This window comes from Sinocyclocheilus grahami, unplaced genomic scaffold, assembly GCF_001515645.1.
Source record: "Sinocyclocheilus grahami isolate Dianchi unplaced genomic scaffold, SAMN03320097.WGS_v1.1 scaffold52.1, whole genome shotgun sequence".
NCBI lineage: Eukaryota > Metazoa > Chordata > Actinopteri > Cypriniformes > Cyprinidae > Sinocyclocheilus > Sinocyclocheilus grahami.
The window spans coordinates 276,983-301,798 of NW_015505231.1; the positions used below are offsets into that span (position 1 = coordinate 276,983).

At 40.5% G+C, this 24,816-nt stretch overlaps 1 protein-coding gene across 1 annotated transcript in view; it reads left to right on the forward strand.

The window, feature by feature from the left end:
• The window catches only part of LOC107583297 (ubiquitin carboxyl-terminal hydrolase 43-like), an 86,516-nt gene extending 62,079 nt beyond the window's left edge, over positions 1-24,437 (forward strand). Inside the window, exons 9-18 of the mRNA XM_016269475.1 lie at positions 977-1,080; positions 3,266-3,343; positions 3,483-3,612; positions 5,355-5,700; positions 10,145-10,356; positions 15,796-16,054; positions 16,374-16,505; positions 17,008-17,139; positions 22,485-22,679; positions 23,144-24,437. Of these exons, the coding sequence (XP_016124961.1) occupies positions 977-1,080; positions 3,266-3,343; positions 3,483-3,612; positions 5,355-5,700; positions 10,145-10,356; positions 15,796-16,054; positions 16,374-16,505; positions 17,008-17,139; positions 22,485-22,679; positions 23,144-24,189 (2,634 nt within the window). The 3' untranslated portion in view covers positions 24,190-24,437. The remainder of the gene's footprint in view (positions 1-976; positions 1,081-3,265; positions 3,344-3,482; positions 3,613-5,354; positions 5,701-10,144; positions 10,357-15,795; positions 16,055-16,373; positions 16,506-17,007; positions 17,140-22,484; positions 22,680-23,143) is intronic.
• Positions 24,438-24,816: the final 379 nt, after the last annotated feature.

Genomic DNA, 24,816 nt, shown 5'->3' on the forward strand with positions numbered 1-24,816 from the left:
CTGCCTATACTCATTTAGCTGATCTGAGCTGTAGATGCAAGAAAATACTAAACCTGTGCAAACTTTCAACAGCCCGCACCACTAAAACCATCACAATTCAAGTTTTTAAGGTTTCAAAGTAAAGTCTCTCACAAGATTCCATCACTTCCTCTAAAACATTTTCCTCTTTCCACTTGCATTCTTGTGGCCATTCCTGTTGCTTTTCCGCAGTTGATTGGTTCCCCCTGCTGGATGTTTGCAGACACACCAGCCAGAATAAAACAGTGTCAGTGCACATCCAGGGCCTTTCAGTAGGTGTCTGTGGACCCCTGTGGGTCCATGAAGGTACTACAGGTGGTCAGCGAACAAATATTCATTCATTCAGACAAAAGATTTTAAATAAATGAACTTTTGAACTGCTTATTCATCAAAGTTTCATGGTTTCCACAAAAATATTAAACAGCATGACTGTTTTCAACATTGATAGTTATACAAAATGTTTATTGAGCACCAATATCTGTTATTTCTGAAGGATCATGTGACACTGAAGACTGGAGTAATGATGCTGAAAATTCAGTTTTAATATCACAGGAATAAACTATAGTTTAACATATATTCAAGTAAAAAAGGCAGAATTTTAAATTGTAAAAACATTTCACAATATTACTGTTTTATTAGCAGTAAAATTCTTGGTGAGCATAACAAAACAAAAGTATACACAAACACATATATAGCCATTATTTAGCTTTATTAGTAGTGTTTGCTAAGGTAAGCATCACTATTATTATTTTATTGTTGCTTAGTTTTAAATATGTCAGTTTATATAATCTGACTTCACTTCTCTGTCTTGATATTTATAACTAGTTGACAATATCACAATGCCAGTATTGAAGCATTAGATTAATTGCACCTTCATGGCGTGAATCAAAAGTAACTGCGCAATGTTTTACACCTCTTTGGCCTTTTTCTACTAATGTGTCTATATATTTTTCATTAGAATTTCAGGGTGTTGTTCAAGATTCGTGTTGTTGGGGGATCTGCAGCTTATAGCTACTTAAATCCTCAAGACGGACGGCCGCTTTATCACCCTGCTGTGGACAGGTAATTTTGTGTGTGCGTGTGTGTGTGTGTGTGTGTGTGTGTGTGTGTGTGTGTTCATACAGACATGGATCAGAACAGAATATAAATTGCATCTTTCTCAGAGATGCCAGTAACAGCAATCCAGTTCAGAAGATGTTTTCTAACAAAAGAGGCTCTAAAATAAACAGTTCATATTTTTATATCACATTAAACAAACATTCAATTTAACTTTATTCATTATTCATAGCACCACTTAATAATGCATACTGTATTTACAAGTAAAGGCATCAGGGAAGCTACTGAATTTATGATAAAAAAATTTATCCTAAACATCAAAAGAAACCTCTGAGCTGCCGCCAACGTTTATCACCCTCATACATTTCTACAGCCCTCGAGGAGCATTATAAATCACACATGGTTAAATGATGTCCTCAGCCCTCCAAACCTTCAAATATTGTCAGCTGTGTCTTCAAAGATGACATTAATCTCATAATCATCTTAACGTCTTCTTGCACATCTTCCTGCTGAAATTCTCTTCATGATTCTCTTGTTCATATTCTAGATGTGCTGCAGTTACAGGTTAAATTTCAATAGCAATAATAGTACTTAATAATCTCACAACAGTGGTGTTTGCTAAGGCAGCTCATTACACACCTCTCTGAAATACTTGATTCTGATTGGTCAGTCGCAACATTCCGATATGTGTTATTGTGTTATTATATGTGTCATTAAAGTGCCCCTATTATGGGTTATGAAAGGTTCATATTTTGGTTTTGGGAGTCCCCAACATCAGGTTGACATGCATGCAAGGTCAAAAAACACTTTCATTGTCTTATAATATGCATTTATTTTTACCTTATTTGCTCAACGACTCCGAAACGATTCGTTTAACGATTCAATTTTGCGAAACCCCTCCAGCGTTTGTGAGCACAGTGCTGCTTTGTGTACAGCCGTTACTGGGGAAACCGCTATTTTTACCGCTCCAAAAGCGGCACCTACTGGCAAAGAATGAATTTGCATTATCATTCAGACCAACAAGTGGGCGGGCAATATGCTAATGTTTCATGTTGACGTCAACATGAAACGGCTTGGGATTCGTTTTAAAAATGACTTGTTTCAATGATTCAGAGTCGACTCTTTTTTTTGAGAGACAATAACTTTATACACGGTGCACTTTCAGATTTAAAACTTTGCAGGATGTTTTCATTCACTTAGAGCTGTGTTACACACTGCATGAAAGGTCATTTCCAAAAATCCATAATTAGGGCACTTTAACATACCGTTTATCTGGGTATTTAAGGCCGACGCTTCTTTAACATCTCTCATTTCACATCGCTGTGTTTTCTTGTGCCTCAGTTATCGACTGTATTTACTGTAAAATGAAACTGGAGGACTTCGGTGTTAAAGAGATAGTTCACCCAAAAATGAACTTTCTGTCATTAATTACTAAGGGTAGGAATCTTTCGGTACCTCACGATTCGATTCATATCGATTCTTGGGGTCACAATTCAATTAAATATCAATTCACGATTTTTCATCAAATTTTCTATGCACTCTGGATGTCAAACGCACCAGTATTCTGATTCAAAACACACCAGTCTATAGTATGGGTAGTTCTGACTCAAGAAATCAGTGTTTCCTGTTAACTATTAACTTCCTAATAAATCAAAAATATTTTACACTTCCCATTAGGGATGTGCCTGAATCCGAATACCGTGTTCGGAAAGGAAATGGTATATTTAAATTCTTTCTTTCGCAATTATATCGTTGGATAATTATACTGTATATAAACTGTGGGCATCAGGGAGCCATTACTAATATGCGGGGCGTGAAATCACTTTTGAATGCACACCCTCTTTTCACTTTCACTTTTCGAGATTCGTGGGTTTGGAATGACATAAGGGTGAGAAATTGATGACAAAATTTTAATTTTTGGATGAACTATCCCTTAACAGTCTTGTTGCCAGAACAATTGTTTTATACACTGTAATGGATTTAAGATAATAAACAGGTAAATTTGTAATGGTAAAAGAAGTTTCTTCTCAAATAACATTTCATGTCCTCGTCATAATTTTTTTGGTTAGAAGCTGTTTAATTAGTAATACGGCTGTATTCACATCTGTGTCTGTGTGTGTGTGTGTGTGTGTGTGTGTGTGTGAGAAGCTCTTTTAACACAATCCCTTTGGCTTGCTCTTTATCTCCTCAGAGCTCTAAAGCTGTGTGGCTCAGGTGGACCACCGCATGTGAAGCTCATTGTTGAGTGGGAGCACAGAATCAAAGACTGGTAATGCAATCTTTCACTTCCTTTTGAGTACGTGTGAAAATACAGAACATTCTATTCGTGCTTGGTTTTAAAGCACGTCAAGCCAACAAAGCAAGCGTGATGGTCCAATGACCTGGTGTTACTGTGTGCCTGTGTGCAGTCTGTTTGGTAATATCCAAGAGGAGGTGGTGAAGGACTCGGAAAGTGTTCGTGCTCAACAACAACACCACGTTCAACAGCAAAGCTGCACCCTGGATGAGTGCTTTGAGCTCTACACCAAAGAAGAACAAGTAACTCACACAAAAACACATATCGTTCTGAATATTAGCAGCTGAATGCCACAGGAAATCACAACCCAGCATAAAGGCGGCGTGAGTGTGAGGGCGATATTGCTTTTATGTAATGATATTCGATAAAAAATGCCAACGAATACTGAAACATTCCAGTCAAACTGTGCAGTTATAAGAAATGTCAAAAAAAATTTATATTATAAAATTTGTATAGTTTGAAATGTTTGTTAATTAATTAGAAGATGTATTATTATCATAAATTAAGATATTATTTTTTATATTTTTATTGTAATTAATTATAAGATATTATAATTGTGATATATTATTATTTTATTTATTTTTTATTAAAAATATAATTTTTATTATTTTAATACTTTTACATTTAATTTTAACATATTTTTTTATCATAATAAATAATATAATTAATTTAAAATAACTCTTGAGCTAGGCCATTAGCATATTTGTAGTTTATTTTAAAGATCATTTTACTAATTTGCTTTAGTTATTTTACTAAATGCTTTAGAGATTGCTTTAGCATTAATAGCCTTTTCCTTATGCATTTTACAAACATTTCTGTGACATTTCTTGGAAATCAGGAAATACAAGCATTGTTCTCCCCCGCTTTGTTCATAAACATAACCGTGTAAAGTTTTTCAACCAACTTTCATTATAAACATGCATAACAGTTGAGACCTGGAAATTTTCTGAAACGCAATATTGTGACATTCCCCTTTCATTCTGCAACAGTCACTCTCATGCAGCAGGTGTTTCCGTTTGAAAGAGGACAAATACAGGAAAATATTTTTAATGGCAGAAAAAATTTTGTTATTTATAGTACAATGGAATGGAATCAAGTCGTAAGAATTACGTGCAAATGATTCTTGAGGATTTTAAATCAGTATAACTTGCTTTCTGTGGATCACAAGAGGAAGGGATGTGTCCTGTTCTCCTTCATTAAAACATTTTGTGACCACTGGCTGTCAAGATCCAAAAGGACAAAAACGCTCAATAAAAGGGGTACTAAGAGATTGTGTACTATATTTTAAGCCTTCTATAGTCTTACAATAGCTTTGTGTGAAAAACAGACCAAAATTTAGGTAATTATTCACTGAAAATATTGCTTGGAAAGTTTGAATATATACATATATGAATTTGGGGTCAGTAGGGTTTTCTTGATTTTCCCCAAAAATATTAAGCAGCACAACTGTTTTCAACATTGATAATAATAAGAAATGTTTATTGAGCAGCAAATCAGCATATTAGTATGATTTCTGACTGATCATGTGACACTGAAGACTGGAGTAATGATGCTGAAAATTTAGCTTTGCCACCACAGGAATAAATTACATTTAAAACTATATTCAAATAGAAAACAGTTATTTCTGTTCTATATATGTTACTTTTTTAAAAATAAATAACAGTATTTTTTTTACTAATTGCAGCCTTGGTGAGACTTCTTTTGAATCGTAGGTTTAATGCAAATGAGATTTGGATAATATCATCATTTAAATATTTATATATATATATATATGTATATATATAAAACATTAAAAAAGTTCAGACTTTTTCTCTTTTTGAAAGTAATGAAGCTCTTTTCTGTTTATTTTCTTTAATTTAATTAATGCGAGTTATTAAAAAAAAGGCTATGTGATGAATTCAAATTTGTCAGGACCATTTATTTAGCACTCGCATAAAATTTCCTTGAGGTGAGATATGCTGATTTTTCATCCGTGTTTACTTAGCTGGCCCCTGATGATGCATGGAAGTGTCCTCACTGTAAGCAGCTACAGCAGGGCACGGTGCAGATGAGCCTGTGGACTCTCCCAGACATCCTCATCCTTCACCTCAAGCGCTTCAGACAGGTGGGAGAGTGCCGTAACAAGCTCTCCACGCTGGTGCAGTTCCCCCTCACTGGGCTCAATATGGGCCGCCACATGGTCAAGAGGAGCAACTGTGCCCGACCACCGCCCGGCTGGAAACAACAGGCCCATCACTGGCCTGAAGCCAACCGACACACGCTGACCTTCCTGTACGACCTGTACGCCGTGTGTAACCATCATGGAGGCATGCATGGAGGCCATTACACAGGTTTGTGAGCAAAGGAGAAATTTGAAATTGTGTACAGCCTAGTGCTGTCAAACGATTAATTGCGATTAATCGCATACAGACTAAAAGTATATGTATATATAATATATGTGTGTGTTCTGTGTACATTTATTTTGTTTATAAAAATACACACACATACAGTATATATTTTGAAAATATTTACATGTCTATATTTATATTTATATAATTTATATTATAAATAAATATATTTAATATTTAAACAACCTATTTTTCTGAAGTATATATACATGCATGTGTGTGTCTTTATATATACATAATATACACAGTACACGTACATATATTATGTAAACAAAAACTTTTGTTTTGGATGCGATTAATCACAATTAATCGTTTGAAGGCACTAGTACAGCCTTCCTGTAGCTTAAAGGGACGGTTCACCCAAAAATTTAAATTTGATGTTTATGTGCTTACCCCCAGGGCATCCAAGATGTAGGTTTCTTCAGTAGAACACAAACAAAGATTTTTAACTCAAACCGTTGCAGTCTGTCAGCCTTATAATGGAAGTGAATGGGAATCACGGCTTTGAGAGTAAAAAAAAAACATACACAAACAAAGCCAAATTAAACCCTGCAGCTCATGACAATACATTGATGTGTAAAGACACAAAACGATCGGTCTGTACAAGAAACTGGACAGTATTTATATCGTTTTTTACCTATGATTCACGCAATGTCCGAACTGTTCAAACTGTCCTGAGCGGCGGTGCGTCCTCCTGAGCGCATTCTCAACAGCAGGCGCGTGAGGCGTCTTCTTTTTCTTGCTTTACGGCGTATCGCAGACTTATAAGTGCATTACCGCCACCTATCTCTCAAATGGACCATTGACACTCCTAATTGAGATTGTAGATCGAGTGTCAATGGTCCATTTGAGAGAGAGTTCACCCAGAAATTAAAATTTGCTGTTAATTTACTCACTCTCAGGCCATCCGAGATGTAGGTGACTTTTTTCTTCAGTAGAACAGTAAGTCCTGGTGATTCATAAGATGCAAGGCAATGGCTACCGTCACTTTAAGAATAAAAAAAAAACATATACAGGCAAAACAAAAGAAATAACCCTGGCTCCTGATGACATATTGAGCTCTTATGAAGTGAAACGATTGGTCTGTGCAAGAATTATTTATAACTGAAATCATTAATTATTACTATAAATTATTACCTGAAATCCATAGCAGTTAACAGCAAATTTTCATTTTTGGGTAAACTATCCTTTTAAACAGTAGACCGTGTCACTAGCAATGGCAAGGTCATGGGTTCGATTCCCATGGAAAGCAAGAAATGATAAAATTGTGTACTTTTAATCCAATAGAGGTCATTTTTGATAAAAGGGTCTGCCAAATGCATGTATGTAAACAAATATGTTAACAATGATCCAATCTGTGCCTTTTAGGAAAAACAGATTAGAAAAAATGTCTCGGTTATGTATGGTAACCCTCGTTCCCTGAAGGGAACCAATCTACTTCGAGTGTAAACTAAACGAGCCAATGCACATTGGCATGCAATTATTGCATCCAGCTGCCGCTGATCACAGCGTGAGTATAATAAGGCAGCAGGTGCAATGCATACCAGGTTTTCGCTGAGGAGCCGAGCCGGCGACCCGGCCGCTCAGCGGTGGTACAGCAAACGTGGCGACGGGACGTGACGTCTTCGTTCCCTCCTTCAGGGAACGAGGGTTACCATACATAACTGAGACGTTCCCTTTCAGAGTCACGTCGGTGACCGACGAATTGGGATCCCTAACAAAGCGCCATGGTGCTGCCCCTTCCAGTGCCCTGTGCGAGCCGCCTGCACCCCTATCTGGTGTAGGCCGGGGCTCGGGACAAGTAGTTCCACTCACCATGCCCCCTTGCGAGTAGCAGAGCCTGGTTTGCAGCTCCGAGATGGTCATCTTCCCGCAATGAGAACATGACTCATCCACGAAGGCCACCTCAGCGTGCTTGTTGCCCAGACACGTGAGGCAGCGATCGTGACCATCACCCGGTGCCAGGTAACGACCGCACCCAGAAACGCACGGGTGAAATGGCATCCTTATAAGGACGATCCATCGTCTTTATAAAGACGCACCCGTGGAGCTCTTTTCGAGAAATTAGCTCTTTTAGGAAATGCTCTTTTAGTGCTGAGGCACACAGGGGAGATGGCCACTTGCAACACGACAGGGGGTAGTGCAGCCTGAAGTGCGCAACCCACTCGACACTGGAATGACCACCACTGAAGCGCCGTCTCGCCAACACAGAAAGCTTCCGAGAGCGTGCTGAACTCGTAGTACTCTAAATAAATATAGAGCAGAACGATGTTGTCGCTCGGCTCCGAAGCAAAAAGCTGGTATGCATTGCACCTGCTGCCTTATTATACTCACGCTGTGATCAGCGGCAGCTGGATGCAATAATTGCATGCCAATGTGCATTGGCTCGTTTAGTTTACACTCTAAGTAGATTGGTCTATCGTAGCGATATCCCAATTCGTCAATCACCGACGTGACTCGGAGTGACCAACTGAAAGGGAATTATACTTAACTGAAAGATAAATAAACTCTTTATAAATCTCAAGAGCTAAAACAGCAACAACAACAAAATCTAAGCAATAAAAATTAGGGATGCACTGATATTAAAATACAAAATAGCCAGTAATGATTTTCGTATGATTATTTGTCTATACCAGGCGTCCCCAAACTACGGCCCGCGGGCCGAATGCAGCCCGCCCCCCACATATTTTGAAAATGTAATTTTGAATGTATGCTTTACTTATATCATAATTGTATTTGATAATAGAGGTTGGCTTTCAAAGTAAAAGCGAGTTCTGAGTTACAGAAGTGTGTTGTTCTGAAAAGCCCAACGGTCTCATTGAATTCTATGCTGCCTATTCTAGCATTAGGAGGCATGATAAATACATATAAAATCGTAATAAAAGCTCCACAATAATACTAGTAGTCACTCCGGCCCATGTAATTTTCATAATTTACAATATGTACAATATGTATAATAATGTACAATATAATGTACAATATGATAATATTGTACATTATATAATGTACATTATGATACATATGTATAATGTACAATATGAAATGTACAATATGAAAAATTGATATTCATTTTGAGATATGCTAAAGACTATGTTTGACAGTACTATTAAATTATTAATGTTTTTAAAGATCAAATTTAAGCGCGCATTAGAGGATTGCAAAATGTATCTAAATGTAAAAATGAGCACGTACAATAAATATCCCATATCAGCTGATATTTATAAAAATTCATAACACTAATATCACTGATATCTGAAATGGTACAGATATATAATGCATCCTTTAAAAAAATCAGTTTAAGCCCCTCCACAGATCTCATGCATCCTTTATGATGAGGGTGTTGCACATGGTGGGATCTCGGCCGGATTTATGGGATTATAAATTGAAAATCCTTCTGAAATACGCCATCCATTCTAGATCCAGAGTGGACTCACATTTCAGTGAAATAATGACCCCAGATATTTCTCAGGGTTCTGCAGCAGCTATTTCAAGCAAGAAGCTTGCATCAGATTGTGTAAGGCAAAGCTCTGGTCACTTCTGTCCAATGGCAACCGAAGCACAAAGTTAAAAGGCGATGGGGAAAAAGGCGGCCAAGCGACATAAGGCAGATCATGATGTTCACCCAGGAGGAAAGAGGAAAATATTCCAGCCACATTTCTGCACAAGCTGATGGATATAACGGTTAGAATTTGCCAAATATTGCAGCCGTCAGGAAAGGAAACTTTGATGAAGCTGAATTAACTTCATACTTCAAAGTACAAACCGAAATACGAACTATTTTATGTGAGAATTACATGCTAAAGAATTACACTGCAAACCCTCTTTCTTAATTATTAATATCACTATGATAAACATCATAAGACTGAGAGTAGTTTGTTTTTCTTACCTCAGTGGCACACTGTCTATTCTAGTTTTTAAGCATTATAATCATGCTTATGCAATTTAATCTCATGCAAATTTGCTATGTAAAATTTATCTTGTTTAGATATTTTCATGGAAAGCAAGCAAAAAATAATGGTAATGATTAAATAAGATGTTTTGAATTTAATTAATTTTAAAATATTTAATTAAATATTTTTATATTTAATTACTTTTTAATATTTAATTTAATTTATCAATTTACCCCAGTGCAGACTTTTCACAAAATATAAAAACATACACACGTAAAATACATACACCCATTAAAAAAATAATAAAATAATGAAATTTCAACAATCTATTCAATATTATTCATTGCTCTATGTGCATATATATATATATATATATATATGCTGTCAACAAAAATGAAAATAATATTTTTGTCCTAATAATTCTTGCCCCCAGTGTAAGTATACTTGAGCATGAAGTATAGAGCATAGTGAAGATAATGAGTCTGTGTTTTGAGCAGCATACTGCAGGAATTCAGTGGATGGTCAGTGGTATGCCTACGATGACAGCAGTGTTGAGCCGGTGCCTGAGGGGGAAGTGTGCACACGTGGTGCTTATATCCTCTTCTATCAGAGACGAGATGCCATCCCATCCTGGTCAGCTAGCTGCTCGCTGCGAGGTGAATGCTCTTCTCTGCATCTCTGCCTTAATTGTATACCCACACTACCAAGGGCAAACAAGCAGAAAACATACTGAAGTTTGCATTATCAAGAGAATACAAGAATCTGCCACTGCAGTTGTGTTTAGTATATCATTTCAGCCTTTTTATGGTTTTCACTTTATACTAAAATAATTTATACTAAATTTATATTTTAGTATTTTTAGTATTATTTTTATATTTTATCATTTATATTTATATACTTTATACTAAAATATTATTAAAGTTTGACTTCCATTACTAGTATGTTCGCCATTGACTGCTTTTAAATTTTTTCTCAAAAGCTCCACTCCACTCCACAGAACATAGAAATGCTTTCATGTGTGCTATATCTTTATGGTTTTTATATTAACCTTATATTTAGAAATCTATGAAAATTTTGACAAATTTTGAAAATCTGTTATTGAATTTTTGCGTTTATTTAGGCGCAGAACATCTTTATGAGCACATCAAATTGGAGACTTTTCAGACGCATACTTCAACTTAATCACGATTAGTTTCAGAACAAATGTGTTATTAATTAGTTATTTTTTTAATCGATTGACAGCAGTAATTAATTTATTTACTTATTTATTTTTAATTGTTTTATATTTAATTTTATTTATTTTCCAAAAACTCCAATCCACATCAGTAGATCATTTCAGCCTGGTAGTAGTACTATTTTTTTTATGGTTTTCACAAACCATATATACATGTACATATATATCGTCTCTAGGTTACGTATGTAACCATGGTTCCCCGAGGGAACGAGACGCTGCGTCGAGACGCTTTGGGAACGCCCTTGCGTGACCGCGTTCTGAAGCACGTGTCAAATCCGTCCAATGGAGCAGCGAGACGTCACGAGCAGGGTGACGTAAGCACCAGAAAGCATAAAGGCACATCCGGCCGGGCGCAAACCAGCTTCGATGAAGTAGCGCCTGCAGGGATGCAGGGAGTATGGCAAAGAGACGCAGCGTCTCGTTCCCTCGGGGAACCATGGTTACATACGTTTTCTCTTTGTGGCAGAAATGTTTAGAGCTAATATTTCACAACATTAATGTTTTACTGCATTGATCAAGTAATAAGCATAATAAACTTCAAAAACATTTTTAAAAATATTACCAACCCCATACCTTTGAACACTAGTTTATATGCAGCCATGTCAAATGGCAAAGTCACATTCAACCTCTGGGTGGCTCCAAGAGCTTTTCTACACATGCAGCTCTCTTCACCTTCTCTATGAGAGCCATATCTTCAGAATCCAAATATAAACACAGAAATGACACAAATGAAATGATATGTATTCAGCACTAATCCAAAGTCTGCCTGATCACAGCATAGCCACAACGTAACCTTGCTGCTGGAACAAGAACAAAACATTTCCAGAAAGAACAAGGTGCTGATTAAGCACAGACATGGCTTTGAGCTGCTTGTCACAAGGGACTGGAGACACAAAATTTCACACATACTTGCATTTGTGGTTTACGGGGACTCTCCATAGGCGTAATGGTTTTTATACTGTACAAACTCTCGCCCTACACTTAAACCTACCCCTTACAGAAAACTACTGGCAATTTTTGAATTTCATAAAACACCGTTTTGTATGTTTTAAGACTTTTGTTTTACGGGGACACAGGAAGTGTCCTCATAAACCATGTTTACGTTGTAGTACCCATGTCATTATACACATTGGTGTCCTCATAAACCATATACAGTATACCAGTACACACACAATCTGACAAAGTTTTCTCACTTTCCCTTTATGCGCCTGCATCTCTGCTGCTGTTTGCCTTCCTGTTCAACCCCTTTCCCTCTCCACACCACTGAAGTTACATTATATACTTCAACAAATCTACACAATCATATCCCAAGTAACAAGATTAAAGTTATATAGCCTAAAGAAATTGTGATGACTGTATGTGTCCACTGAAGCAAGCTGAGCAGGCGTTTTCAATTCATTCTCTACGTGAGGTGAGCGGCAGGCTCACACATCAAAAAGTCGAGCAATTTTCAACTTTATGCAAATGAGAGGTAAAAGCGCTGCATGCCAGTGAGTAGATATGAGATGAATGCATTGACGTCTAAGCTTTTTTAAATCTGCCTGTAGTGCTGGTGCATTCAGTGCTTAGATGTCATTCTTCCATATTGCTAGATAAAATCAGATTTCAATGCGCTTTGCACACTTTCTCTGTAGCTAGGTTATGGCTGGGTTTAAAATGTTTGGCACAATTGTAGCAGCTTTGTACATGCTGTCGCGGGGTGAATAAGAACACAGACTCGGGACTGATAGAAAGAGCCCCGGAGGGTGATTTATTGCCCACACACTGATCACACGGGCTCGGAGGATTGGTGCTCGATGCCCGTCTCAACGTGGTGCTCGTGGGGTGAAGTGCCGTGGTGCAGAGAAGGAGAAACGAGCATTAATGTCTCCTGGAGCTCCAGTGTGCCTTCCCGCTGGTGTCTCTTCTCCTGGCTTTTATGGCCAGTGGGAACGAGCTCCAGGTGTGCCACTCATCACGCACAGGTGTTGTGCTTCTGTGATCAGTGTGGCAGCGGCGTTTCCAGGGCGACGCTGATCTGGAACCGGGATACTCGCCACATCCCCCCCTAGGCGTCGCCCTGGTCCTGTGGAGAAACACACAACTCGTTGTGGGGGTATTACGGGGGGGGATTTGAGGTTACCTGCCAGACCTGCCCAACCGGACCAGCCCCAGGAGAGAACGTCCGCATTCCCGTGATCGGCCCCGGCCCGATGTTGTACCTGGAAGCAGAAGTCCTGGAGTGCGAGGAACCACCGCGTCACCCGGGCATTCATGTCCTTCGCCCTGGATATCCACTGTAGTGGCGCATGGTCGGTGACGAGGGTGAACCGGCGGCCCCAGAGGTAGTATTTCAACTCCAGGACTGCCCACTTTATGGCCAGGGCCTCTTTCTCCAGCGTTGCGTACCTGGTCTCTGCGGGGGAGAGTTTCCTGCTGATGTAGACTATGGGGTGTTCCTCTCCATCCCGGAGCTGGGAGAGGACTGCCCCTAAACCGGTGCCGGAGGCGTCTGTATATAGGGTGAAGGGGCAGCCGAAGTCTGGGGTATGCAGGACCGGGGAGGACGTCAGAGCCATCTTGAGGGCCTGGAAGGTGGCTTCGGTCTCAAGAGTCCATTCTATCTTCTCCGGCTGCCCCTTCCTGGTAAGGTCTGACAGGGAGCAGGCTATAGAGGAGAAGTTAGGGATGAAACACTGGTAGTGGCCCGCCAACCCTAAAAAGGCCCATACCTGCATCTTGTTGGCGGGACGTGGGAACTTCTTTACGGCCTCGACCATCTTTTCCTGGGGCATGATGAGCCCCCTTCCAATCTTGTACCCCAGGTATTTTGCGTCGGTGAGGCTGAGGTGGCACTTCTTGGGGTTGGCAGTCAGGCCAGCTCGCCGGAACTGTCAACACCCTCCGTAGACGCTCCAGGTGAGTCTCCCAGCCCTCAGAGTATATAACGACATCGTCCAGGTAAGCCGCGGTGTAGGCTTGGTGGGGCCAGAGCAAGATGTCCATCAACCGCTGGAACGTGGCTGGTACCCAGTGTAGGCCGAAGGGTAGCACCCGGTAATGCCAGTGGCCATTGGGAGTGCTAAAGGCGGTCTTCTCCCGGGACTCCTGGGAGAGGGGCACCTGCCAATATCCTTTGGTGAGGTCCAAGGTGCTGATGTAACGAGCCTTGCCCAGCCGGTCCAAGAGCTCATCCACCCGTGGCATGGGATAGCCGTCGAAGGCGGAAACTTGATTGACCTTCCTGAAGTCGTTACAGAACCGGAGGGTGTTGTCCGGCTTTGGAACCATCACTATGGGGCTGGCCCAAGGGCTACGGGAGAGCTCGATAATTCCCAGTTGGAGCATCTTCTTGACTTCCTCCTCCGCCATGACCCAGGACATGAAGGGGGTACCCTGGTCAGTCAGGATTTCCTTTGAGATCCCGACTCGGCTGGCCAGCAGGAATAGTTCTCGGGCAATGTTCTTGGCGTTGCCCGCCCAAAGAGGAATGGCTTCCGGGTACCGGGTGGCATAGTCCAGGATAACCAGGATGTGCTCACGTCCCCGGGCAGACTTCGGCAGCGGTTCCACCAGATCCGCTCGAAGGGCACATCGATGACGGGCAGTGGAATGAGCGGGCTGGGGGGAGGACAACAAGGAGACGTCTGCTGGCAGGTGGGACAGCTACGGCAGAAACGTTTCACTTCCGCCTCTAGTCCGGGCCAGTGGAAACGGTCCCTGATACGTTGGACGGTATTTTTGGCCCCTAGGTGCCCCGCCATTGAGTGGCCATGTGCCAGCTCCATGACTGTCTCTGTCTTGGTGGTAGGGACGACCAGGAGGAATTTGTCCTCCCCCCGCCTGTGGGCGACAGTACAGCAGACCATTTCTTATTTCAAAATGAGGGAGGGGGTGTGGGCCCGGAAGCCTGTCTAACTCATCAACGCAGTGCACTTGATCCCAACAGTTTCGGAGGCGGTCGTCCTCGCGTTGCTCCCTTCCGAACGAGCCCCCGGTCATGACCTGTGAAAACACATCGAGGTAGACAGATGGAAGATTAGCGGGCTGACACTCACCCTCCCTCTCGCTGTCCGTCACTAGGTAGGCCGGCCTTGGGCTGGGCGGTCCCCGACGGGTTCGCCGTGGCCCGTTCGGGCGGTACAGCCTGGCATCCTGGGACCGAGGAGGAGCTTCTGGAACCCCGGCCAGTCCCGTCCCAGGAGCAGAGGTACGGGGAGATCTTGCACAATGCCCACCTCGATGGCCCAGTTCCCGGGCTCCGCTGAAATCCGAACCTTGCAGGCCGGCACATAGCGGGTGTCTCCATGCACACATGTCAGGGGCAACTTGGATTTCTGCTCGGGCTTTGGTCGTACCAGGGTAGGTTGCATGAGGCTGACTGAACTGCCGGAATCCAAGAAGGCCTGTACTGGTTTCCCCTCTAGCTTTACCATCCGGCTGGGGCCAGGGGAAAGTCCGTCCTGATGCAGGAAACACCCGGCCATCCAGGCTCGGGCTGTCGGTGCTGGGGGTTCTGTGGGCATTGGCTCATCCACAAAGTCGGGGACCGCCATTCTGCTGCCTGGTCGCGGTGCACCTTCGAGCGGACGCCGCTCCATTACCCTGCGTGGCGCTAGGCCCGCTCTCTCCCCTGCCCTGCTGGCGTTCGTCGCCGGATTTCGCATACTGACCGGGCGCCTCAGCGGGCGGGGCAGAGCCCGTAGCAGCTGATCGATGAGGACTTTCTCCGCTACCTGGTCAGCGGTAGGGGACCCCGTGAGAAGCCACAGGTGAGCCAATCGGGCCAGTTGCGCAGCTTGTGCGCTCACTGTCTGCCGTTCATCATAGGTCCATTGATAGAACTGTTGCGCAGCCCCCATGGGAGACAGGCCCACCCTGGCTAGGATTTTCAGCTTTGAGCTCGTCATATTTTTCATTCCGGGGTGCCCGCAGGGCATATTAGGCCCGCTGCGCTTCTCCGGTGAGGAAGGGGGCGATGATGCGAGCCCACTCTTCCTGGTCCCACCACTCCCGGGCCGCGATAACCTCAAACGTATAGAGGTAAGCCTCTATGTCGTCGTTCTCGGTCAACCAGACGAGGTATTGGTGCGCTTTGACCGGCACTTCCGGGAGGGGCAGGCGCCCCGCCACGCTGGCCTGCAGCTGTTCCACGACCCGGTCAGTATACTCCTGCCGGGCTGCCAGTCGTTCGGTAAACTGCTGCTGGCGAGCTGAGAGCTCCGTTAGGTGGCGGATGACCTCTTCCATGTGTCCGGGGGAAGAGAGCGGTTCTCCTAGAAGCACAGAAATCGTTACAGCAACCTGGCAGTACAAATCTCTGTCTCAATTCACCTGTAATGCCCACATTCTCCACTATATGTCGCGGGGTGAATGAGAACACAGACTCGGTACTGATAGAAAGACCCCCGGAGGGTGATTTATTGCCCACACACTGATCACACATGCTCGGAGGATTGGTGCTCGGTGCCCGTCTCAACGTGGTGCTCGTGGGGTGATGTGCCGTGGTGCAGATCCCTCTCCTGGGGTGCCATCGGAGTCTGTGAATAAGGAGAAACAAGCATTAATGTCGCCTGGAGCTCCAGTGTGCCTTCCCTCTGGTGTCTCTTCTCCTGGCTTTTATGGGCAGGGGGAACGAGCTCCAGGTGCGCCTCTCATCACGCACAGGTGTTGTGCTTCTTTGATCAGTGTGGCAGCGGCGTTTCCAGGGCGACGCTGATCTGGAACCAGGATACTCGCCACATTGCGTACATTTTACACGTCTTACAATGATTTGAGTGAGTTTCTTCTACACCAGTGGACACAAACACTACCATTCAAAAATTTTGGTTTATATGTTTTTGAAAGAAGTCTCTTATGCTGACCAAGGCTGCAATTGTTTAATCAAAAATACAGAAAAAAATTTAAAATTGTGAAATATTGTTTCAATCTAAAACAACTGTTTTCTATTTTAAAATATTTAAAATGTAATGTATTTCTGTGATGCAAAGCTGAATTTTCAGCATCATTGAGAACACAGACTCGGTACTGATAGAAAGACCCCCGGAGGGTGATTTATTGCCCACACACTGATCACACATGCTCGGAGGATTGGTGCTCGGTGCCCGTCTCAACGTGGTGCTCGTGGGGTGATGTGCCGTGGTGCAGATCCCTCTCCTGGGGTGCCATCGGAGTCTGTGAATAAGGAGAAACAAGCATTAATGTCACCTGGAGCTCCAGTGTGCCTTTCCTCTGGTGTCTCTTCTCCTGGCTTTTATGGGCAGGGGGAACGAGCTCCAGGTGCGCCTCTCATCACGCACAGGTGTTGTGCTTCTGTGATCAGTGTGGCAGCGGCGTTTCCAGGGCGACGCTGATCTGGAACCAGGATACTCGCCACATTGCGTACATTTTACACGTCTTACAATGATTTGAGTGAGTTTCTTCTACACCAGTGGACACAAACACTACCATTCAAAAATTTTGGTTTATATGTTTTTGAAAGAAGTCTCTTATGCTGACCAAGGCTGCAATTGTTTAATCAAAAATACAGAAAAAAATTTAAAATTGTGAAATATTGTTTCAATCTAAAACAACTGTTTTCTATTTTAAAATATTTAAAATGTAATGTATTTCTGTGATGCAAAGCTGAATTTTCAGCATCATTACTCCAGTCTTCAGTGTCACATGATCCTTCAGAAGTCATTCTAATATGATGATTTGTTATTATTATCAATGTCGAAAACGATTTTTGCTTCCTTATAACTTTTGTGGAAACCGTGATACATTATTCAGGATTCTTCAATGAATAGAAAGTTGAAAATAAATAGAAATTTTACATTATAATACAACATTGCTAATGTCTTTAATGTAAAAAAATTAATGCATCCTTGCTGAATGAAAGTATTTTTTATTTTTTTTTATTTTTTAAAGGTATTACTGACCCTAGATGTTTAAACAGTAGTATATGGTAAGAGTGTCAGCTTTGGTTGCAGAAACTAAGTGCACTTCACTAAATGGTACATGCAATTAAAATGAGTTTGAAATGTTGAAAGATATACATATTAAATAAGTAATATAGTTATAATGGAAGGATATATTTTCCATAGTGAAGCAAGGCACAATAAATGATTTGCTTATTTTGCTATATTTTTGTGCATGGCAATTTTTGTTCATGTTTCATGTTTTACTGTTTTTAATGATATACAGTATGACTATATATGAATCTTTTATTAAACTACATATTGATATTATCAGAGGTGCTGTAATTAGCCATGAAATGTCATGCAGCAGAGGCCTTAGGTTTCTCCATTGTGGTAGTAATTAAAATGGATCAGTTATCAGTAGCTCCCATTGACACACGATAGAAACGAGTTCTGTGAAGCCTGAGTTGAACTGAGTTTGAAATATTGTAAGCAGCTTCAAGCAACAGTTAAAAATAAAAAGATTCCACAAACGTGAACCTGACAGTTCAGTTAAGCGATCACCTTCAGTGTTCACTGCTGTGATTAGAGCAAAGTCACATAATTCACCTCCACATTAACGTGCCCCAGAGCATTTATGCATGAACCTTCAAAAACTTCTAAATATATCTGTTTGAAGCTGGTTATGTCCTTCGACACATTTTTCATTTTATTGTGATTTCTCAATCCTTACATATAATGTCAAGATTTTCAGCTTAAACCCACACATATACATTATGTGAGAGCTGTTGTCTGAGTCTGATCCAACACGCTGACCCCTTTTCCATAGCTGACTTTAGGGGGTTAGTTTCCCCAAGAAAATGAAAACTCTGTCATATCATTTCAAAACGACTTTCTGCAGGACACAAAACAAGATATTTTGAAGAAGATTGTGGTCAGAACAACACTGGACCCCACTGACTTTCTTTGTGTGGATTGAGACACTGAGACATTTCAAAATACCTTTTATTTTATTTTATTTTGTTTTGTTTCACAGAAGAAAGTCATATAGGCTTGAATGACATGAGGGTGATTAAATGATGACAGAATTGCCCTGTTTTTTTTTTTATTAATACTTTTTATTTAAGGATGCATTAAAGTGACAGTAAAGACATTACATGTAACAAAATAATGCAGTTTCAAATAAATACTGTTCTTTTCAACTTTTATTAAGATAAATTAATGTTTTACTACATTTATTAAAGAATCCTGAAAAACACAATTTATCACAGTTTCCACAAAATATTAAGCAGAACAGCATAATAATAATAATAACAAATGTTTCTTGAGCAGCAAATCAGCATATTAGAAGGATTTCTGAAGGATCATGTTACACTGAAGACTGGAGTAATGATGCTGCAAATTTTACTATATTTGTGATTAAATGAATGCAGCCTTGATGAGCGTATTTCTGTTTTACAATTGATGAAAGTAATATGTGACCTGCTCCATGATTTTAAATCATTTTGACTCAAGTTGTTTTGCACACTGAATGGAAAAAGTTAAGTATCTGCCTTTCAAGTGATATAATTATGTTTAAGTAATGATAAAAAAATTTTAAGTGCAAATGTTTTCAGTTTTTTTTATATACTGAATTAGGAGTTTTGTTTAAATAAATATACATTACATAATCACTGACAGGTTAAGGAAAACTGGTAACACTTTACAATAAGGTTTAATTTATAGTTAACTACATTAGTCAACTTATACTAACAATGAAAAATACTTCTAAAGCATTTAGTAATCTCAGTTAATGGTAATTTCAACATTTACTCATACATTATTTCAAAATCATTATTTCATTATCTGTTAATATTAAGTAATTGACCTGATCTAACAATCAGGTATTGTATTTTTATTAACTCACATTAACAAAGATTAAGAAATACTTTAGCAAATGTATTGTTCATTGTTATTTAATGTTAGTTAATGCATTAACTAAAGTTAACTAATGGGACCTTATTGTACAAGTGTTACCAGAAAATGTAACTTATTTATAAAATAGTACATATATTTAGCAATATAAGGTAACACTTTATTGTAAGGTGTCCTTGTTACACGTTACATGTACTTACTATTATAATAACAATAAATTATGCATAATTACATGCAAGTAACCCTAAACCAAACCCTAATCCTAACCTTAACCATATAGTAAGTACATGTAGTTAATTAATATTGCTCAGTACTTAAATATATAATTACACTGTAACAAGGATACCTTAACGTAAAGTGTAGCTCAATATATTTACAATTTTACAATACTTACAACAAAACAACATTTATTGTTTGAATTTAGCAATAAAATGTGAAGTAAATAATAAGAAATATAATTTTAATAAATTAAAAATAATAAATAATACAAAATTATAATTTTATGAAAAAGTAAGTCAAATGTAATGCGAGCGGCCCAAAATCGCAATGGGTTGTTTGTGGAGAAATTCTGTTATTATTTATAAAATTCATTGGAAGGTCTCAGATTTCAAATTAATTTTATTTCCAATTTAATGGATAAATTCAAACAATAAATGTTGTTTTATTGTTAAATACAGTGGAGATCAAAATTAGAGAACAGTCTACAAATACTTGATTTTTTTTCTAAAATATTGTTAATCAAAATTTGAATGTATATTATATGTTGGTATACCACTGTTCTACTAACATGTTTGACAAAATAACCAAGGCATTTTAACAAAAGCCTTTATTTTTGTGGAAAACACAGTGATCAAAATTAGAGAACGGTAACCACTGTAGCATGAAAGAAGATTACAACAAAAATTTTGGAGGGTCTGCTGTCAGAAATGAGGAATTGTAGAGGCCCTTGCTTTGAATGACTTCAGCACACCTGCGGCCGCAGGACATCACCAGTTTCTCAGACTGCTTGTGTGATCTTGTCCACACTTCTTCCAGTGTCTTCCATAGTTCGGTGACTGTAGTGGGTTTCTTAGTCATAACTTGGTCATCAGGGATTTTCCAGATATTTTTTGTCATTATTTCGATGTTCTTAGCTTCATGGAACTGCTTTACCTGTTTTGGTGTGTGACAGGGTCATTGTCCTGCATGAAAATTGCTGGCTGATTGGGAGATGCTTGCAGAGAAGGTACTGCATGTTGCTGAAGGAGTTTCTGATAAACAGTTGGATTCACTCTGTCATGTAGCTGTTTGAGAGTCCCAACACCTGCTGCAGAAAAACATCCCCAAACCATGACACTTCCTGCTCCAACTTTCACTGATTTATTTTCGCACTTGGGCTTCAGTCTTTCCCCAGTTTGACACCGAACAAAATGTTTCCCATCGGACCCAAATTAATTAAACTTGCTCACTAAAGTGAACAAAGGTTAGTCTAGCCTTTTGATTCTTTCTGCTGATGAGAGGCTTGGTCAATGCAGAGTGCACTTTCAGTCTGATTTGTCTTAAATGTGTTGAGACAAATCCTTACCCTGTTCAGCACTGAACTGACAAGCAATTCCAGCTGCAGTGTTGAACCGATTCCCTACTGAGAGTCCCCGCATTAGCCTGTCTTCTCGTGCATTTGTCTTACATGGTCAACCAGCCTCCTTGGGGTACTTGAATGAATTAGTGTCAATAGCCCCTTTCACATATATAGTCTTTACTGGATAATTACCTGTAAATTACCATTAAGAGATAATGTGTGAACAGGCCCTTTTAAAAATATCGGTAACTTCATCCTGGCAATTTACCAGTATGAGAAATAGTAACATTACAAGTAAATGACGCTGTGTGTGAACGCAGAATGAAAATTACTGGTTTGAGCACGTACGAGTTCAGAATGTGCTGACGTATGATGTCTACTTCGGGCCAATCCAGAGCCGTTGAAATTCAAACTTCAATGGCTCTGGGCCAATAACATTCTGACGCAGATGACGCATTTACTCCACGCTGTGTAGTTTAGTTTGAATTCATCTAATATGATGTCTCTGGGCCAAAAGAAGCTGCATGAATGTGAATGTCTGACACAAAAATGAAAACATCAGCAAAAACACTGATCGCGTATACCCCTCCATGCTTACAAACACAACACCGGAAGTCGCAGCTGTTAAGAGGTCTTTTCTGATTAATGATGTCACAGAATTTACCGGTAGTTTGAAACCGATGTGTGAATGGTGCGTTACCAGTAAAAAGACAGAATGCTATTACCTGTGTGAACAGCGCATTTTTGAATTTAACTGTAAAGTCGTTCCAGTAATTTTACTGGTATTACTGTGCAAAAGGGGCTATTGTAAAGCTGCAATATTCGAGAAATCACTGTTTTGGAATGACGAATGTATCTTGCAGTGGCTGAAAGGGTCATCATTTTGGCCTTCATCTGGACAAACTCCTGTCGCAGGGTTTCAGTCACCTTAGAGTGGCCCGCCATCTCAGAATACAATTAATTTATAAAATATGCTTAAAAACTGCCCTTCTACTCCTGTTAAGTTGTTAACTTGAAATAGGATTAAGCAGTGACCTTTAAATTTAGGACATTGTAGGTTGTTCTCTAATTTTGTTCTCCATTGTATATTGTCAGATATATGTATTATATTGTAAATTTTCTGGTAACACTTGTACAATAAGGTCCCATTAGTTAACTAAGATAATGCATTAACTAACATTAAATAACAATGAACAGTACATTTGTTACAGTATTCCATAATCTTTGTTAAGTCCTCCATTTTTTGCTTTTAGATGTAGTTGAGCCGACGCCATTTGTACGAAGCGTCCGGGGCCACAGTATGAGTATGCGCTACCACTCCAAATCCAAGACGGGCCCAAGCAAAGTTCTTCCACTGCGCTGGTCATTTGCTTCCAAGGACCGCAGAAAGCCCTCCAGCGTCGCTCCACAACCCGGAAACGGCGAGCTGGTGGAGTACCTTGAGTCCGGCCGGTGCAAAAGGGGCTATTGTAAAGCTGCAATATTCGAGAAATCACTGTTTTGGAATGACGAATGTATCTTGCAGTGGCTGAAAGGGTCATCATTTTGGCCTTCATCTGGACAAACTCCTGTCGCAGGGTTTCAGTCACCTTAGAGTGGCCCGCCATCTCAGAATACAATTAATTTATAAAATATGCTTAAAAACTGCCCTTCTACTCCTGTTAGGATAACTTGAAATAGGATTAAGCAGTGACCTTTAAATTTAGGACATTGTAGGTTGTTCTCTAATTTTGTTCTCCATTGTATATTGTCAGATATATGTATTATATTGTAAATTTTCTGGTAACACTTGTACAATAAGGTCCCATTAGTTAACTAAGATAATGCATTAACTAACATTAAATAACCATGAACAGTACATTTGTTACAGTATTCCATAATCTTTGTTAAGTCCTCCATTTTTTGCTTTTAGATGTAGTTGAGCCGACGCCATTTGTACGAAGCGTCCGGGGCCACAGTATGAGTATGCGCTACCACTCCAAATCCAAGACGGGCCCAAGCAAAGTTCTTCCACTGCGCTGGTCATTTGCTTCCAAGGACCGCAGAAAGCCCTCCAGCGTCGCTCCACAACCCGGAAACGGCGAGCTGGTGGAGTACCTTGAGTCCGGCCGGCGGCCTCGATGCACCAAGGAGCCAATAGTAAGTATCGTGGCTAGTCCTTCACAGATCAAAGCCCAGATTCGCGAGGACGATTCTCTGAGTTCCCCAAGCTGTAGCAGTAGTGTGGAGCGATGTAGCTATCAAGGTCCAGATTCCCCCAGACTGCCCGAAGGCCAGAGCAGACCAGCAGCGGACCTCAACGGCATCACATCCGATGGCTCGTTGGCCAAAAACAGTTCAAAAAGCAGGCAGGACCACGAAAGGACTCAAGCCAGTAAGTCGCTTCAAGGTTCCCCTTGTGCACTTTCCAATGGTACTGGCAACAGTGCATCTTATTCCAGAGACTCCACGTTAAAACGGCTACGAAACCAGCCGGCTGCGACTAACAGGACTCATCCCAGCCAGATGCAGACAGCCACAGGGGAAAGCAGGAGCAAAGATGGCGCCATCATCAGTACCACCCAATTGCAGGATAAGGAGGTGGTTCACGGGAAAACGTTTTCCAGCAAGAGCTTGACCAAACTGTCACTATCCAACGGGACTCTAAATGGAAAGGGCATTGAGGTGAGGAAAACCAGCACTGCTCACAAGAGCACCAGTAATGCACTTAATAGCAGAGAAAACCAGGTTTGTTCAAGCTCAGCTGATATAAAACGAGCCCACAGCTCATCCAATATTCAGAGCAGGCTAGATATGACTTTGAAAAGGACAATGTCTCTCCAAAGAAACGGTCCATTGGTGCCGGCCCCCCATAAAGGACCTGCGGTAGATAAATCCTCCTATGCAACACTACAGAAAATCAGATACAGAAGCACTTCACTTGGCAGACAGAGACCTGTGCCCGAGTCCTGCTTCTGATGGGTTTCATCTTCACTGTGGGAAATAGTGTTTGTACTGTATATATGTTTCATGCCTAATATTGCATACTGTTGCTCTTTTCCAAAACCTAGTGAGCATTGAAAAGCATTTTATGCACGTTTCCAACACAAAGCCTGGTCGAAATGGCTTAAAACGCCTCGTTTTCACCAAAGGCAGCAGGTAGTCTTTAAAGAGATTGCAGTTCTATAATGCATTGCAAAAAATTCAGTGAACAAATCCAAGACGACGAGAGAAAATGTTCATTATAAATGTGTATATAAAATTATTTAATAATGAAAATGTTTTTGTTTGTTTAAAGTTAAAAAAACAATGAAAAGTCACTATATAGACTACCGTTCAAAAGTTTCGGGTTGGTAAGATTTTTTTTTGAAAGAAACCTCTTATGTATTTCATCAAATCAGTAATCCTTCAGAATTAATTCTATGCTGATTTGTTGCTCATGAAGCATTTCTTCTTATCAATGTTGATCCATTTAATGCATCTTTGCTGAATAAAAGCATTAATTTCTTTCAATAACAAAAAATCATACTCACCCCAAATATTCAAACAGTATTGAATGTTTCTTTAACTATGTGCTCTTTTGACCTTGTGGACTTTTAGAAAATA